The sequence below is a fragment of the Perna viridis genome, chromosome 1 (assembly GCF_037379345.1).
Source record: "Perna viridis isolate PV_CMFRI_1.1 ecotype Kerala chromosome 1, ASM3737934v1, whole genome shotgun sequence".
Classification (NCBI taxonomy): Eukaryota; Metazoa; Mollusca; class Bivalvia; order Mytilida; family Mytilidae; genus Perna; species Perna viridis.
The window spans coordinates 16188413-16207583 of record NC_142445.1 but is presented as its reverse complement, the minus strand read 5'-3'; the positions used below and the strand labels follow the sequence as shown (position 1 = coordinate 16207583).

The following is a 19171-nucleotide window of genomic DNA, read 5'->3' as shown; positions in this document are numbered from 1 at the left end:
AATGGTAAACAATGAATGTGTTTTTACTTGCGTCAACATCTGTGAAAGCTGGTGTAGTAGATGCTCGACCCCCGTCTGTCAAGATTAGTGTAATTAGTAACTCAAAATATATTGAGCAATTAGTCTTAAAACTTTGCAGAGTTTTTATATACACATTGAACATGAGCACATTCTTTTATACAAATAATACAAATACTGTTATTGCCTACTTTGCAGGCACAAGAAATTACTAACATTGAGCATACACCCAATATACTTTACATATAACACAACCATTCATGTCTGATTTGCATTAATTTGACACATACAATTAAGGAAAAAATATTATGATAAAAGTATACAGGGAAGAGCAAATTAAGAAAGATACCAGTACATATAATTTATATAAATGTTAGTCATGATCATTGCACTATTTTATGTTAAAATTAGATTCCAAATAATCAAGTAGTAAAGTTAAAACTTCAATAATTTCTCTGCTTATGGTCCAAATAAAAAGCAATAATTTTAAGGGTCAATTTCATAGATTTGGACATGTTGTATATTAGTTTTATAGAAATATTTGACAAATTTTTCCTACTTTCTTAGCATGTAAAACCTGGTTATATTTGTGGGAGATGCCTTTCATTGGATAGTGTACGTCTTACTCAAAAAGCGCGGAAACCATGCTTTTCACTGGGTTTATATTTTTCTTCTTCCAAAAGAAACAGATATTTAAAAAATGGTAATAACAGTGGTCATTTAGAAACAGTTAAATTTTGAATCGAAAGTTCCAAAATAAGTTAAGACTTTTGTGGGCCACATACAGCAATTCAAAAATTCAAAGTAAAAATTCAATTAAAATTTAAAAATTAAAAATTATCAATTTTTATTTGCGTTTTTGTTTGTTTTGCTTCATTATGGTTTTTTTTTTATCCTGCTATATTTGCATTTGTAAAAATATTTTTGATTGAAATTGCAAAAATTGTATCAGAAAATTTGTTCATTCGTCAAAGCATTATTGAGCTACATCTTTCTTTTATGATATGAATATAGTCTGCTCTTGTCAGCAAGAACACGGAAACCTAATTTAGATAGACAAATAGATTTCTTATCACCTTGAAAGATTTGACCGCCATAGTTTATGCATCTTGGAATCTAGATATCTTTGAAACGCGTGCCAAATATTATAGCTGTGTTCAACACAATTTAAAGCCTGGTTGTGTTTCATCATTAACATGTTACGATGCTTGAAACACAATAAATGTCGTCATATTACTGTGTGAATGCAACAAACACGAAATAAAAGACGAAAGGTTTGGTGTTTGTCACTTAAAAAACATGCAATTCCCAGTCAACAATGTCACAGGTTATATGAAATATCATCACTGATAATGAATATTCTAGTAATTAATTTGACAGGATCTAAGAGTCGTACGTGCATCTACGTGCAAACGGCATACTCGTAAACATAGGTTGGCCTCGTTAGTCATGCCTGGCCTTGATTTTGGCCTAGCCTCAATTTCGGTATGGCCAGTCCAGAACATAGGTAGTCTGGCTTGGAAAATATAATAGACTGGCTTGGTATGACCATTTTAACTTTAATCCTACAGGAATCTGTCGGAATGAAGATCTGTTACACTCACAGATCTGCCTTTTAACCTATTCTTCACGTTAATGAGTTGCACGACCTCATAAAATTCAATTTTCATGAGGGTTTAGGTCATTACAAAATTGACATTCTTGTTTTTATTCAGATAGAAACCTTTTTCACCTAATATGTGACAACATGTTGCATTTAATCTTCGACCAATGGTTTAAAGATTGTTGTCCCTTTCCAGTTTTGTACAGTCATTTGTTTGTACAACCGAATAGTTACAATATCCAATTATAATTAAAGGATCAAAATATAAGATGATATGATATTCTATGTTAAGTTTATTCTTCCTGATTTTCCATGATGAAAAGTTGAAATGTGTGGACCATGTCCTTCTGCACCTGATGTAAATATTATTGGTAAGGTCCGGTTCATAAACTAAAGGGGATATTTTTAATTATTTCAATTAAAGTATTATTTTGGGACTTCATATAGATAAAATAACTATTTTTTGTCGAACCGGGATTTGACTTTTATCAGCAACGGCGGATGCTTCAAGAATAGCAGAGGACGCTAACCCTATCGGTGCACCTGGTCCATGCTCCATGTTTTTAGTGGAGTCCGAGTTGCTCATTTACTTTTGTTACTTTTTATGTATTATTTTGTTGATTTTATGTTCGTTATTGAGAGTGTCTGCTTTCCATGTCTTGTTTTTGTCCCTGGGTAACATTCTTTTGATTTCCGCTATATTTTTTGGTTCCCTTCATTACTCTTTGTCAGTTTTTTTAATAGTTGAATCTCCATCAAAATAAATAAGCAGACCACAATGCCACCGATCCTTGAATCAACACATTGACTCTACAATACAAATGACATAAAATGTTGGCAATTTTAAATTAAGCTGTTAAAATAAACATTTTCTAAGAGAATAAAAACCAGTGGTTATAACAGGTCGTACCCCCTCTACAGTTATTGCATTGTCAGCAAATCTCATCAGAGAAAGTGCACGCTGAATAGGAGATGGTGTAATATCTAGAATAGAGAATATGTGACAAATGACAATATCAACAACATAGATATGGCAATGGTAGACGTAATTTAGAATTTACCGTAACTTTTTTAATTGTTTACTTCAAAACATTTTGTAACCGTTAAAATGCCCACTTTTCAGCCAAAAGTTCAACTCCAACATATGATAATCATATGATAATCTTATGTTTCTCGATTAATATAATGATAACAGTCGCTCGATCATGTGACAGTCATAATAATGCTACTTTGCATATGATAACCATGAGATTATCATTTGATTTGCATGTGTAAATTTTAGCATGCTCATCTAATCACATATGATTATTAAAATGCATACGGTCATTATTATCATACCTGGCCAATTCGGATGCCAAACTATATAACAACTCCTTGTTGGTAGTTTTGATTAGCCTGTCACTTGTGGGTTTCATACATATATCAGACTACAGTTCGAATTTTTTAAAGTCTAAAAACTTTTATTGCTTTATACACCTGTACTGTCGTTTCCAAACGGACATTTTATCATGGTTTATGCTTTTCGCAAACAGGATTTATCTTAACAAAATAAACAGTGATCCCATGTTTTCAGAACTTTCCGCTTTTTCATAGAACATTTGTCACAATTTTGACATAAACAATCAGAAGTAAACCCATATATTTTTCTTTTATAATCCCATATCTCCAGCATCTATAATTCACATGTTATCATCTAATTCCAAAGAATTGTAGAATGAATTATATTTTGGCAGAATGTTAAACATAAATTAGAAACGCTTCAAGGAATTAGATAGAAGAATCTCTATATAAAAGCTCCCAGTAGATTAAGCATTACACAATAATTCAGCTTCTATAGATAACCCATTTTATGTTTGATTCCAGGCACCCTCCAACGACAGAAATCTCTTTGTTCCTCGAACCCTAATTCAAAAAATCATTCATTGATTCAAAAGCCTTTTTCCTCTTAATATCATATAATTGAATGACGTATAAATTGTATTATATTGAATTAAGTAGTGCAGGATTTAGTAGGAATATGATATGATTCACAATTTAGGAATGCAGCCGGATTGTCATAAAAACAATATCCAACACATTTTGGATTTCCTTTAGTTTCAGTCTTTTTCACCATGAAAGGTTTTGTCGAATACACATTTATTCAAGTAAAACGGACTTTATGCTTTCTTTCAGTTTCTTCAGAACATCTCCAAGCGTGCTTAACTAATGTCCATTCATGAACAAGACTGATAACACATCTGGACCTGCATCACTCTTCAATATATGCACAAGTACAAGGCAACTGCAGTGTAGGTTACAACTTATCTTAAGTATTCCTGATGATCGCATGAAATGCTGAAAATATAATCGGGTTCAACAGTTAAAAATTAATATCAATTATTTGTCATACTGTCTATGATAATATAGATGCACATTTTCGTTACGTATACGAACACACTTTATGAGGTTTGAATAGTATGTTTTCAAAACTTTTTGTATTGCAGTTTATACAAAGTAAACACTGTCATCAACATAAAGTACTAGTAACAAAAAAAGTGCGGCTAAATTCAACATGCTGAAATTGTAGGAGAACATTCATCAAATTTTCCGTAACAGGACGTGCGGAATTTCAATATTCAAACACTGTGCAAGGTTTTAATAATATTGATTCAACACTTTTCGAGTTACAGGTTGCTCAAAGTATGTAAAAATGACAAAGATTAAATGCAAAAAAATATATTTATAAAAAAAAATAAAAATAAATAAATAAAAATGTAAGAAACGATTAGTCAATTTTTTGCATGGTAGGAGGTGAACATCTTCAATGTTTATACACATACTGTGTAAGGTTTCAAATGAAATGAGTTATTGCGCCAAAGCAAATGTAAGTGCCTCATCATGGTACATATTATATAAGATATATTTTGATAGAATAATGAATTAATACCAATAATTCAAGACTAATGAATGTGTGAATGGCAAGGAAATATTGCAGTAAAAACCTTACTGATAGATTTAACAATAAAAAAATCGCGACATCGAATGAGCCATTGGTCTCAAATTGCAACGGACGTTGACAACAATGCCACAGGTTTTGAGTAAATACATTCATCTGCAATCTACTTGCTTAAATAATTACATCATGAACTCCCAAACAAGCAAAAAAGCAGGAGCATATTGGACAGCATGTAACATTATGATTGTGAAGGATTTACCGAAATCGGCTTCGACAATCACAACAAATCCTAATAAGTTTGAAATTGATTGTGGTATGGTAGATATCATCATTGGAATTGAACTTAATGGACCTAGGGAGAAAATTTTTAATGGAATATTAGCAATCTCGTCAATAACAAACATGTGTACGACTTTATAAAGTTATCATAGTAAGAAAGTATTTGGGTATTTCCAATTATCATTGTTGATAAATGCAAAATTTTCAATATGTCTACAATAATTGGGTATAGTGACCAGACATAATATTTACGCGCATTGTACCCCATCCTTCATGTCTATCTGTGACGGAATCTATTAATAACTATGTCATAAAGAATATAATCAATCTGTACTTTCATTACAGAGGAGGAACAATCAAGCTTGATCTTCAGCGATATAATGCGTTTCCGAATAGCAACAATAACTTGTTTGAAATTGGTACCACTTATGTCTTAAAGTCAAATTAAGTGAAATGAGATGTTTTAATACAGTAGCTATGATACGGAAGTCAATATTTTGTCTCTTAACAGAAATGATAACTCAAAGATTTGAAGACCATGTTGTAGCTAGCTATAGATAAACATATAGATATATACCATATGAATTACATTTGTGTATCCATGAAGAAATTATTACGGGGAAACTACAACTTCGTATAAGAATTCAATAGAGAAAGGGAAAAAAGCAGAACCAAATTAAGGTGTAGAAGTACGCTAAAATTACAAAACATTCAAAAGTTTAGATTGAAATACTTCCATTGCACCCTTGATTGTTGGCTAAACTCCATATAAATTGGTTTGTTTAAAAGATCTAAAACTGTTTCTACCCGGGCCCACTACTTAAGGTTTGTACTAGTTTGTATGAGGGAATTTTATGATATTTTGTTGTCTTGCCTGTATTTGATTTTTAATACGCAATTTATTATAACGATTGTCTGTGACCAGGAAAATAAAGCTGATTGATTTCACTTAATATTAACAAGACGATAAAATTATTGAAAGGATCATAAATGAATTCGGTTTTTCACTAATTCAAAGTACAAATTGATTTTGCCATCATTTATGTTTTCATATGAAACAGTGTATGTACCAATGAAATAGTATGTGAGTTCGTTGAGTTCGTGTATAATAAAGTTAAAACGATGATGATTTTAAAAAAAAGACTAAAAACAATTTAAAACGAACAATTGAAACAAAATTTACACAAAAATACAAATTTGTCTTACGTGAATATAGGTTCAATGTAAACATAAACACGTGTATATCCTAACAGGGTATTGTTTGAAAAGACCTTTGCTATTTGAAGTCTAAACAATTGTTTACGTCCAGGGGTTAAATATGTCTTATTTTAAAACAAACCATGAACATTCTGTAAATTCCATCCACATAAGAACTTGACAGCAGTTTACCTGTAAAATTAAAAACGTGGTATTTTATTCATTAATCTTTATGCCATTGTGCTGATAACAAACAGGTGTAAATTGCACCAAATCAAATATCAAAAGGTTTGTTACATGCAAGTGCGTATTCAGACTACACGAACTCTTTCATAGAAACATGCATTATGAGACTGATACATACAAAATAGAAATACTTATCAAAGCGGTATCACTTGACGTTCATGATTGATATAGTGAAAACCTCTCGACAAGATTGTTCATCGGAAACAAATAGTTGAAACTTCTTCATCAGAAACTCTTCAAAGTTTCTTTTTATCGTCTTCAGGAAGAGTAGTGATTGGCAGGGAATTTGTTTACTTATGTTAACAAATCGCTTGTTCTGAATGATAATCATTGTCAAAAAAATCCGTATAGCGCAGCAAGGAAAACCTGTTATCAACAGTAGGACACGGAAAAGAACCTAAGTGCAGTCAATTATTTACGTATGCTGCTCTAATTGGTTGTATATTTCAACGATTAAAGATCAATTACAAATTTTACCAATGTACATTGCAATATGTGGAAGAGTGGAATTTTTCTTGGAATTAATATTGGGAAGTTTCTTAACTTAGCTAAATTTAATTTGATATTTTTTCTTCAAGGTAAGTTACTTTTGCATTATAATGTTTTGTGTTAAAACTGGTGTTATTGGTTTATTCTTCAGTTTTATGAAACATTTAATACTATTTCTGTTTTTACAAAAGAATATTTAAATTCGTTAAGAAAAGTGGACTGACGCGTGTCCGTTTATAATACACATGCAAACTATTTTACATATTTTAGTCTTGAAAATTAGTAGTGTTAACAATAATATTGCATAGATGTTCCAGGAGGAACGTTGGTGATTTTCGATTCTATCAGAATATATATTATGTATCAAACATTAATCTGTTTATTTCTATAGTAGTCATTATATATCTTGATTTTCTATAATAGTTTAGTTGAAATATTGTTTCTAGAAAAATGTTGAGATGTTTACTATTATAGTTTATTATAAAACTTGTTTTAACGACCTTCAAAATCACCGAATAAGACACCACCCATCAAACTTCTAGGTTGGAATCTCCGGTTAACCAAGTGAACCTTCCAAAATGTCAATGTTGTTTTCTAAAGAGACCTATTAAGAACCAGGGAAAAGGAATTCTCGAGCTGATATTTGTTTTGTCAGTTAACGAGGCTGTATATGTTTCAACAAATTCGCTTTTATTGCTTTTCTGGGAGATACAACTGACACATTTCAAATCGTGAATGCCACGGCTGATTTTCTGATGAGCAACAAATCTGTGGTTTTATCTTTTAGTGGGAGTTGAACTTGTATTTCTTGAGATGAAATATTCAAATACGTCCACGTTTTTTAGCAGCATTCATACAAAAATACATTCCAGATATAAAGAGGTCAAGTAAAATTCCAAGTTTTAATTTAAAAAAAAAAAACAGTTGAATATTAATAATTGTAACAGAAAATAACTTGGTCAAATAATTATGCATGAAGACCTCTGTAACCTTTCTTTACTCATGGGTTTGAAATATTTTTTTATGATTAGAATGAAATTACAATTAATTAATACATATATGGAAACACTTCATCAAATTATAAAATGCAGTAGTAAGGTACGTTTTAACGAATTGGACTGCTAATTTCGGGTTATAATTGATGCATTTTCATCTTATATTGGATTGGTTTACGTATTTTGCATTAGGATTTTTATATCTATAAGTAAGCATTATCAATATCAAACCACGATTTCTAGTGGTCGAAGCATGTTACTTGCAAAGAGACTAAAATGGATATATATCACTCAATTTGTTTCAAATTCATCTTTTTAGTATTTGAAAAACATTACAATTCAAAATAACTGAACAAATAATTAACCTTAGGTGTGTTTATATATACAATTTGAAATTTATTTAAAAAAAAAAAAAACCTCGAAGTCAACACTAAACGACGCAACTTTCGGCAAGCATGAAAAATCAATGTCGTTTTTACATTAGAGACAGGGATATGATATAGCAATATTTTTTCTAACAAAAAATGTTTAATACCTTAGAGTCTTGAAGCACTGAACCTGTTTATTGATGCAAGCTGGATTGTGTTGCCTGTAAAAATAGTATGTAGGCATTACCAATACAATAACAGTATAGAACAGAGAATGCAAGATTAAATTATGCAAGTGTTTAAACATCAACCCAAGGCACCTAACCAAAAATGTTCTTGATTAGTGCACAAACAAGCATTTACACCAGAATGACTGGCTAGTTTAATTGTAATTCTAGTTAATCTATGACGAGATTGGTAATTAGCAACTTCTAAATCTATTCGTCTTCATGTTGGAGATTCACATTAAACTAACCCAAGTACAGTTATCTGCTGTGATAAAGGCCATTTCGAAAGTTGTAAAACTGGCTTTATGAGATGTTTTTAGTATTATATAAGACTCATCTAATTTAATTTTATATAATAGTGTGAGATTTTAAGCTATCCTTTGAAGATGGTGTTTAGGGGATTTCAGACTGTTCTTTAAATTTGAAGAGTATAGACAAAAATAACTAAAATAGCGATTCGAGGCTAATGTTTTTTTTTTGTTTTTGTTTTTGTTTTTGTTTTTGTTTTTTTTGTTTTGTTTTTTTTTGTTTTGTAACAACACGTCAAACAGACATAGACATAAATGGACCTTTAAAAAAATAAAAATATCATATCATATATCACAAGCTTATCTGTTTTCCCCCTCTTGTTCCTATTATATTTTTATTTTCCTAATTAATGATTGTTTACCATGTTTTTATCTAGACAAAGGCTGTCAAAATTGGGTGCGATTACATCCCCTTTGTAATTTAATATCAAACTCATAAATCCTAGTACAGAAAGTACCAGAAGTGCCCAAAATTGTTCGGTTTTCTAATGTCTGAGAGGGGTTGCATCTCCCAGCCCGTACCGCCCCCCCCCCCCGACTGTACCCTCTTTGCCAAAATCTAGTGACAGCCTTGCTGACTTAGACCGTTTAGTACATAGAACGATTGCTATTACACTTGAATTTTACGTGTTAATTTAGACTGTCCATTAAATAAGATTCATTCCAACAATTAAGGACTAAGTTGTAAAGACATTTAATTTTCCAGCTCTGGATCAGACCACAAATGTACAGTAGCTTTGAAACCATTTACGGTTACCCGTGTAAGCCTTTTCCTAACACATCTCAGTACTTCGACCCTTATTGTTGCAATAACTTGTATTTGGTCGGAGTTCGTTTACTATGAATTGCACAGCGCACATTCCACTAAAGACATCTAATTAGTGTAATTATCACTATTAGCTTCAAAGATAAAACTGTCTAGATTATGATTTATTATTGTTTTAATACTTGAGTCTTGTTATGGCCCTTGGTAGGTTATTGATAAGTAAACATTTATTACAACTAGTTTCATATTGGTTTAGATCTTTGTGGGAGATAAGATTACTCTCGGGGTTAATGCTTTGATAACAACACGAAATAATACCTGAAAATAAATATTGAAAAAAAATAACATCCATCACGATCATGTTTTTTGTTGGATAATTATATTTTGGCACCGTGTTTAATGTGTACTAGATTTCCTCTTTGACTATGCTCGACCATAACATGTTGATGTCGTTTTTAAGATCAAAGCAAATATGAAATCATTTTGCAATAACGCCCGAATCTGAAATTACATTCTACAAAACCCATTAGTAAAAGTAACAAGATAACTGGTTTAGGATTACTGGCTAAAAACACACATTTTGTGACTTGAATAGTAACAATTGTCTAAAGTTATAACTTTAAAACAGCCATCGATGAGTTTGTCTCCAGATGTGGTTGTTCTTGTTCGCCATGAGGACAGGAAAATTATGTCAGTTTTCATCTACAGACCACAATAATTGATTTGACACTATAAACACTCCATGCATATTTCTAGGAATGCAGATATCTATACTGACTCTTATATACCAAACTATTCAAAAGATGACTCTATAGTAACTTTATACATATAAGACTTAGAGCTACATATATTTCAATTTCAGTGATTACAGTTTGTCTGGGAAATCTTTGTCCCAGCAATGTCCAGAAAGAAGCCTTTACATGTTTTGGTGGATACAGCACCCAATTACTGAGTATGACGAAGAGCACTGAAACACTGTTTACAGGAGTCGACGTAGAGCTCCTACGGTCTTTTTGTAGGTGAGTATTCCTATAGACACCCTGTTTACAATGGCTATCGTAGAGATTAAACCATTATACCGACCTGTCAGTAATTAATTTTAGGTCACTTGAACTTTTCCCATCGGGGAGAAAGTACTTATGTTTGTCAATACTATTCGGCATTAATATACAGGAATGAAGTTGTAAATTGGCTTTTCATCAATTACAATTACATTTTGTACTAAAATATAAAATGCCCGTACACTATCTACATATCTAAACAAGTAGAATGGCGGTAAGGTCACCAATTTATATTATAATTATTTACAGAAATCCAAAACTGTACTTATACTAGAACAACGATTTAAGAAAACGAACTAGACATTGCCCCTAACGGGACTAATACCCCCACAGCTTGTTGAACCCTGTACATTGGGGCATCAATGTGGACATACGATTCATATTGAAAAATATTTTATGTAGGGGGAGTAGGCTAATTACTTTAGACACACATTTTGCTGCCGTTTCTTAATTACACAACTCCAAATTACAATCAGTACTATTTTTTTGTTGTCAACACAATAAATGAGTATGACATAAATTTTACTTTAAATATAAATTCCAAACCATATGCACACCTCTTTAAGTTTCGTAACAATCCTGCAAGTCGTTGAGGAAAGTTGCGGACATTTTCGCTGACAAACAGTTCAGCAGTCGTCATTTCTACAATTTCTGACCAAACATAAATTCATGGCAGTATGCACACATCTTTGTGGTTATATTAAATCCCAAGACGTTTTATATGCTAAGAAAATAGTTTGAACAGACAGACGGACAGTGCGAAACGTATAGACCCGAAAACTTCACTGCAAGGAGCTTTTTAATTGATTCCCATGTAAAATTATACTTTTAAAGCCTTATGTCACATTAATACCATATCAAACATATGCATTCAACGTTTTAAACTTATGAACATGTACACCTGCAATAACTTTATACCAATAACTATGTTTATGTGTGCACCTCTAGATTAATTTAATAAATATTAACTGAACAAATGTCTTCTTTGAAATCCTCTCAACTTGAAGAAACCAAACGCTTGCATTGCGCTTTTTAAAGAATATACAAACATGCATTATCTTATTGAATATTTACTTTAATATCTGTCTTGATGCATAGAAGTAACATTTGCTAGCGGATGGACTACTAAACCATGAAAACTAATAATAATATTCATTTGTTATCTTTAACTCAATAAAATGAACAGAAATTTACAAGCGTTGATATAATGAGAAATTTAAGCACTCTGATATTTAAGATTAAATGCGAAAGAAACATATATCAATTTCAGTGCATATGTCATTTCAATGGAGTGTGTGGAGCGACTGAAAGCCAACTGCCCAGAGAGTCTTCATCAGAAGATTGAAAATACCTTGTCTCATTTCGATGGAGCCAGAAATGAGCTAAGTGACCTATGTAAAGACGACGCTTTATATGAAGGTACGTACTTGCAGATTTAAACGATGATACAGGAAAAAAATATTTCCTAGCATTGACAAATGGGGACAAATACATTTGATATACCTGATCTACGAATGTTTTGTTACTTTATGTTCTTTGTTGTGTTTGTCTGTTTTCCTTGTCTGGTATTTGTCCCTGGATTACATTCTTTTAAATCTGGAATCTCAAATCTTGGTTCCCTTGACTACTCTTTTACAAACATAAGATTTAATAATACAAAGTGTAACTTATCCATGAAATATAAACGTGTAGGAAGTACATGCTACATTATTATACCGTAAATATGATATACCGGTCAGCTGGGAACTCCTGTGATCTTATTTACTGTCATGATATCGACTACTTGAGGTGATCCAGATTATATAAGAGAGACAAGTCGTCCAACTTCCTCGACTTGAGATTATCTAAGAGAAATAAGAATCAGACAATGAATAAATCTTCCATATCAATATAAACTCAAATCATTTTGAAGATTTAAAGACCAATATCAGACAAGCAATTTCGAAATTAATGCATCTGAATGAATTAATAGCTTTGTTTTTTTTTCTCATTTCAGTATATGCAAGACATATGACATGTTTTCTGATGTCTCGGAGTAATTCCGAGAGATGTTTTGAGGACAATATGAATTCATCTGTCAGACTCATGTCAAGATTTGATGACTATTCTTTGTCTCAGCTTTGTAGGCACGTATATATTATGTATCTTGTCAATTGAAATGTTTCATACGCGAAATTCACATGTTCCAAAAATATGAAAGTTGTAATAACTGTTTAATCTTTATGTTCCAATTTGTATTCACAATTGCCTGCACAATTATTGTCCACACTAATCTGAGATATCTAAATTGAAAAAATATATTGAACAGAGGTCAATATTTATTATTCTTAATATTTTGTTTTGCTTTCTTGTTGGTATTTGGCAAGCCGTTTAATTCAAACGACAGAGGCGTTGGCAAAACACGATAATAAAACACAACGTTGATGTTTGGTTTTCATCGTTACTGAGCTTCATTGTGCATGTAACAACCCGGAAGTAACATAGTATATTTGGCATCGTATAACAAAGCTTAAGTAAGACTTGTATACAGGTGGGTACCTTTGGTTTGTTAAAGATTTGCGTGTACGCAAGTCTTACGAGTGGTTTGTGAAACGATGCCTTGATCCTTAACATAAAAGCAATTTTAAGTACGTTCTTCTCGTTATCTCCGACTTCGAACAAATGATCGTTTGTGAAAAATATATTTTCTTAAAGGATATTAATAGATGCTGAACAAAATACACCTGGTACGTTTCAAGGTTGGAAATCGGCTTATTAATGTTCAACAAATGAAATCTAAAGTCCATTAATGCTGACGGTGGCGTACATCAATAGTTAAGTTATCTTCACGGTTGCAGAGACAATAAGTCTTCATATAAGTCGAAGAAGTCTTCAAACCTGATTTGCATTCACATAAATTCATGAACTTGAAACATTTTTCTTTTTATTGATTTTACAGAAATTTCAGATTAACTTTAAACTGTATTAGGGCAAATATTGAGAGAAGATGTGACAACGAGGCCGCTAAATTGGTACCGGTCTTAGTAAAACCAATGATCAGACGGAGCAGCGATTGTGACATCAATCGCGACGCTCAGATATTTGTAAGTATTGCACATATTAAACGACTCTACTTTTCTGCTGCTGCATTACACACACACACACAGAAACATAAACTGAGATTGTATCAATAACTTTTTAGCGATTCAATTCAAAGCAGGAATTTGAAATTTAACTGATTTGTCTTCTCTCGACGGTTGTGGTATTCTTTAACTACTAGTATGAGTCTGGTTATCGGCCCTGAAAAGGTATCTGGAAGTTGTCTTTATTTCGTAGACTCATAGTAGCTGAAAGATGCTAAATAATAAGTAAATACCTTTAATTTTCCTCGTTTCTAATTTTGCCGTCTTTACAAGAATAACTTGAACTGAAATTATTGGAAAGTATGCAAGTACATGATGTTTTAAGTTCAACTGCATTATCTTAAAAGCGATGTATCATTTCAAATAATTGCATAATGTATTTTGCTCTTCATATGTTAACTAAATGGCATTCCAATTAAACACTTGAAGAATGAATCAAAAAGCCTCATTTTGTCATGCATCAAGAACATATCACCGACGTGAAACTTTATAGCTCCATCGGGGAATAAATTTTATCTCCTTTCTCATGTCGTAAAACCCTTCATATTGTTTTTTTTTCACACAATCACTGCCATGTAGGTCCGACTGTTAAAATATTCAGTGAAATATAACCCGGTTCGTGCATTTCTTGTTAGTATCGGTGTTATTTTACTGTGTCTCTATACTTGATCTTGTCTTTCTTGAAAAACGTGTCTTCTTTTAAGTGACTATTTCATGATTCGGACAGAAAAACACCAGTTACATTCAGTCCTTATTATCAAGGGTTTTTGTGCTTGTGTTTTTGATGATTAAAACCGGATAAAAACAATAGCATTCTTTTTTTTCTAGATAAGTGTTTGATATATAACAATTTGGACTTTAATCTCATTGTTTTCTTTAAAGTGAAAGTGTACATCCACTTCGTGTAAAAGTTTACAAAATGAACTGAGTCGTGATTTCGGCATCGATATCAAAAACGGCTTTTTATGCGTTTTCTATCATAAAACAGCGAGCACAAATTCATTTATCGATGTGGGTAGTCTTAAGTGACAATTCTTCACTCAGTATCCAGGTGAAGATGGCATTATTATACACCACATCATCACTGTTGTTAAAACAATTTGCAATGTGTTTTGTGATTTGTTCTAGATAATATTTGATAATTCCAGATTCACACAAAGTTATACAACATATGGCAGAAAAAAATAGTTTTTCCTTTGGCTTCCTGTTGTCTTTGATAACAATAACTTGTCTGATGCTTTTATTTATGTCTTCTCATGCGTACTCGTTTCACTCAAAATGAGAGCATTATTTCGTAATACTAAAATGTGTAGACAAAAAAGCGTTCAATTTGGCAAACGTTTCTAATCTGAGAAATTTAACAATAGCGCGAGACTTTAATAAATATATATTTCAGATTTCGTGTCAATTATTTTAATTAATGTCTTTCTAGTTTGGTAATAACATATTACAACTATCGTGTTCACTCCATATACCATGGGAACGTTTTCATCAGTTATATTTGAATCACTTGTCTAACACTCATTCCCAGTCTCGGCCTGAAGAAATAAACATTTAGGTATCTTTCCGGGAAGCGCCTTCAAGTCGTGGAGCAGTGATAGGAATCTTTATTTCTGTATTGTGCCAATTTTGACTTGTTTTGGAATGCCTCCTTTTTGTGAAAATACTGGCTATACCATATGATTTACCGCGTTCGGTTTAAAAAGGTAAAAATGAAGGGTAAATGCATATTGAAATTTTCGTTGGATATTTTCTACTTTTTTTTCAGGTATCAACTTCAACGGAAGCATTAACGGTCGTGCAGATAACCACAGAACTTGACAGAGAGAATATTATTACAGACAGTATTCAGCATAAAATTCAAGTGCGACATAATCTGAATGACAATGCCAGTGACGGGTCAAACTCTGCCGTATCTATGTCACATTCTTTATTCATAATAAAAATAATATACATCTTTACAACGTGCAATAACATTCCTCTGCATTGATATTGCCATCTTGGATTTGTACCTCATCTGTTAGTCGACACGCGGAATTGACGTCCTGATCAAACGAACGTTCGTCGGATCGTTAAGGGGAGATAATAGCATTCCATAGTAGCTGCATCTGATATAAATGTGATAGTCTGAGCAAACAATGTGATATGGGGTCACACGCGTGTGATGTAATATTCATATTTCATTGATTTAGCATGGCCATTGAAAAAAAATCTACAGGAACTTCATATGCACTGCATGTGTACCTAACAAAGGCAAATAGGCATCACTATTGAGAGATCGTTCTTGTTATTGTAAAAGTGTTGTTTATAGTAATCACGAGCACATATACGAGCAATATGGTTATGTCTTCAAATGTTTATTGTTGCTATTTCGTTTTACAATTAAAAAAGTTTACTTACATCCTCAAAGTTATTCTAGACATAAACAAACAAGGCATATTAAGCGATATCTCTTCACACTGAATGTCGGGCAGAATGAACTATACACAAAATCAAAACCACAGAAAGAGGGTGGGCGGCAAAACTAAAATACTGGATAATTGAACCTTGAACATTTTCTTGAAGCCTTAAAATATTTATTCTATGGCACTAGACAATTGTGCAACGTTTGAATATTCGAACTGTTCTTATATAACCATCAGGAAATTATCACAAAAGAAGGATGACCTATATCCAAAACTGTGTTGAAAATAGATCTTAGTTTTTAGTTCTACACAAGTATGCTTACGTGAAACAAATATTTCAATGTTTATCAAGTAGTCTTTTGAAAGACTGTCACTTGGACAGAGGAACGTACACATACCTGTCAATTACTACGCATGGCACCACATAATACCACGCCATTCTGGTTTTTACAACAACAACAAAAAAAAACACAAACACAATGTATGACGCCCCTAAGTCAAAATTATTCCACAGTTCACTTCGGAAGCTTTTCATGAACGGAATCGTTGTTTTTTTTTTAATAAAAATAATAAAAACAAAAACAAAAAAGAACAAAAAAACGTTGGTCATACAGGCCAGTCTTGGACCATTGATCATGTAGAACATTTCATGGGAAATATTACTAATCAGCAATTTACAGTATAAAACATTAAGATACATGGTACGAAGTGTTGTTTATCCATCTAAATAATCAAATCAACGCTACATTTACATATGAAAAGTTTGGCGTACCTTCCCGGGGGAAGTATAAAGGTCACAGGATTGTAGGAAGTAAAAAATGTTTTATCACTGTTTCTCTTGCATAATATTGTGTTTTTGGGTCTTTTGATTTGATGATGCTGTCGGCTCCAATTAAGTGAGAAAAGAAACGACAACGTCCTGGGATAGCTGAATTATGCTATCAGCTTCCTATAGTCGTAAGCAAGCGGCGAAAATATTTCCCGGTTTCTATAATACAATATTCTTGAGCGAGCAAGCTTATTGTTTATTTTCATCTGCACTAAAAGAAAGCTAAATTGTTAAGTGCTAAAATACAACCAATGTATTTCTAAAAATACATTCATCACTTCGTCAAAATTATAATGGTATACTAAAGTCAGTCGACAAAAAAAAATCATTTAATTTTATTATATTTATTGCCGAAATTATCGCCTGCCATAGAGCCCCACATTTATACAATGGAGCATGACAAAAGGGAAACACTAACATGAAGACAATTAAGTTTTTTTATTTAGGAAAATTACAAAACTAAGTATTTATTACCAAGCACTTGTTTATCTTCTTTTTTTCGATGTTCTTTTAGTCGCTGTGTTTCAGTGTAGTGTAATGTCGTTTTCCTTGGTTTGTCTTTTGTCTTGATTTTAATAGCGCTGTCGACCATGGCCCCCTTTAAAAGTTATATGAAACGCATTGGCCGAAAAGTAACGACAAAAATCGGAAAATCATCCAGCGTGTTGCAAATAAATATTGATATTTCCACATATCTCGGGAAAAGGTTAATTACAGAAATTAAGAAAAGTAGTTACTTTGAAGGAGAAATTATTCAACCACACGTACATAGCCATTCTTCCTTCCTTATTTCCATAAATGCGAGTAATAACTCCAGGACCCTCGTAGGGCCAATTGCTTTCTTAAAAAAATTATTTCGGTCCAGTTGTCCGAAAATTTCAATTATTTCAAATGTGAATCATCCATCTCTTTGATAAACTACTTATTGTAAATTACTATGTTATAAACTTTTCTAACCTTACCGTTTTATTATCAAGCACTTGGGTATTATGGAATTTTCAAAGGTTGTGAACAAGTTCACCCGCAGGTGACGGAATCTTTCTTCTCATTAAGATTGATAAACTATTGTCTACTTGAACTTAACTAAATGTTAACGATGGAATTAAAAGCATCAGTATAATTTTGCAAAAGCATTACGAAAAATTGTCCAGTGATTCAGCATTCATAACGTTTAATTATACTTGAAAGTGCTAGACAGCGTTGTTTTATATTGCTGAACATATCTAAATTCAATAGATCAAAATTCATACCAAAATAATTGTAATTTTTGTTTCAGAATGCAAGGCACACATTTTCAACATGTATATAAAAATTATGCAAAGTTTGTGCAGATAACACAATGTAGATACTGTCCATGACGAAAATTGCGAAGTTCAACATATAGAACACGTAGGTAAAAATTAACCGAATTTCTCAATAATAAGAAGTGCACATCTTCAATATGTAGGCTAAAAACCACTAATTCCACTTCCCATAGGCTTCTATGCTAATTTCACAATATTCAATGGCTTCTCTGGACTTTACCTTAACTTTAACCTGCAGATGACTATATATCAGCATGATTCTACATATGTCAGCTCACAATCCTCAGAATGGCATGTGGGGTTAGCAGACTTGCAGTGCAGTACTGGTCACCGGAAGTGAAGGGTCTATAAATAGCATGGGAAATCCAAGTGTTTTCACAAGATAGGGGTATATTTAAAAATCATTATGGAGATTAGGCTTCACATCACAAGAAGCAAAATGCACCTATAAAATGTACAGAAATGTTTTTCCTTTCAGAAACTGTTTCAATTTTTTAAATAAGATGAGAACTTTTTTTCACAGCACTATGAGGAACAGGGGTAATTTCTGCGTAGGACTATTTTTGCGTACGTTCCAAATGCTCATTGGTTGAATTGGTGGTCTGTAACCTAAAGAGTCACTTTTTGTCTTAGAAAAAATAAATAACTATACAGGTATCTTCCTACACACATACTGAATGCATTTGCAAAGTTTCAGTGAAATGTGACAAGTACTTTTTTAAATATTTGATTTTTAAATATAGGGTAACCAAGTTGTGCGAGCAAAAAAGTGAAAATATTCTACCATACTGAAATGCATTAAATATTTGCAAAGAACTTTTTCTGACTTTTCAAATAAAAAATATCAATCACAACTTGTTTTTTAACAATATTAATGAAGAAATAGTTTTAAAAGTAATCATTTTCTGAGAAATTGGTCTATTTTTAAAAATTTATTTCTGACATGCCTCCCCCTTTTTCTTGATCACATGTCAAAAATCCTAAATCTTTAAATTTTCACAAAAGGTGATATATTTGGC

The 19171-nt window shown here is 32.1% G+C and overlaps 1 protein-coding gene and 1 long non-coding RNA gene across 3 annotated transcripts; one reads left to right on the top strand and one right to left on the bottom strand.

Annotated features, from left to right (window-relative positions):
• Positions 1–2536: 2536 nt before the first annotated feature.
• On the bottom strand, positions 2537–6520 carry LOC148627459 (uncharacterized). Its single transcript, XR_015920767.1, has 3 exons — positions 6397–6520; positions 6175–6224; positions 2537–3955 (listed from the first exon to the last, which is right to left on the bottom strand). It is a non-coding gene; the product is annotated as an uncharacterized LOC148627459 (long non-coding RNA).
• LOC148627458 (uncharacterized) lies at positions 6337–16015 on the top strand. 2 transcript variants are annotated; one of them, XM_088573608.1, is made up of 7 exons: positions 6482–6856; positions 8303–8362; positions 10294–10450; positions 11763–11911; positions 12489–12618; positions 13431–13575; positions 15383–16015. In XM_088573608.1, coding segments are annotated over exons 2-7 (804 nt in total). In that variant the 5' UTR covers positions 6482–6856; positions 8303–8361; the 3' UTR covers positions 15605–16015. The 2 variants fall into 2 exon arrangements, with proteins under 2 accessions (XP_088429725.1, XP_088429734.1); XM_088573599.1 differs by lacking the exon at positions 8303–8362 and having other exon boundaries at positions 6337–6856.
• Positions 16016–19171: the final 3156 nt, after the last annotated feature.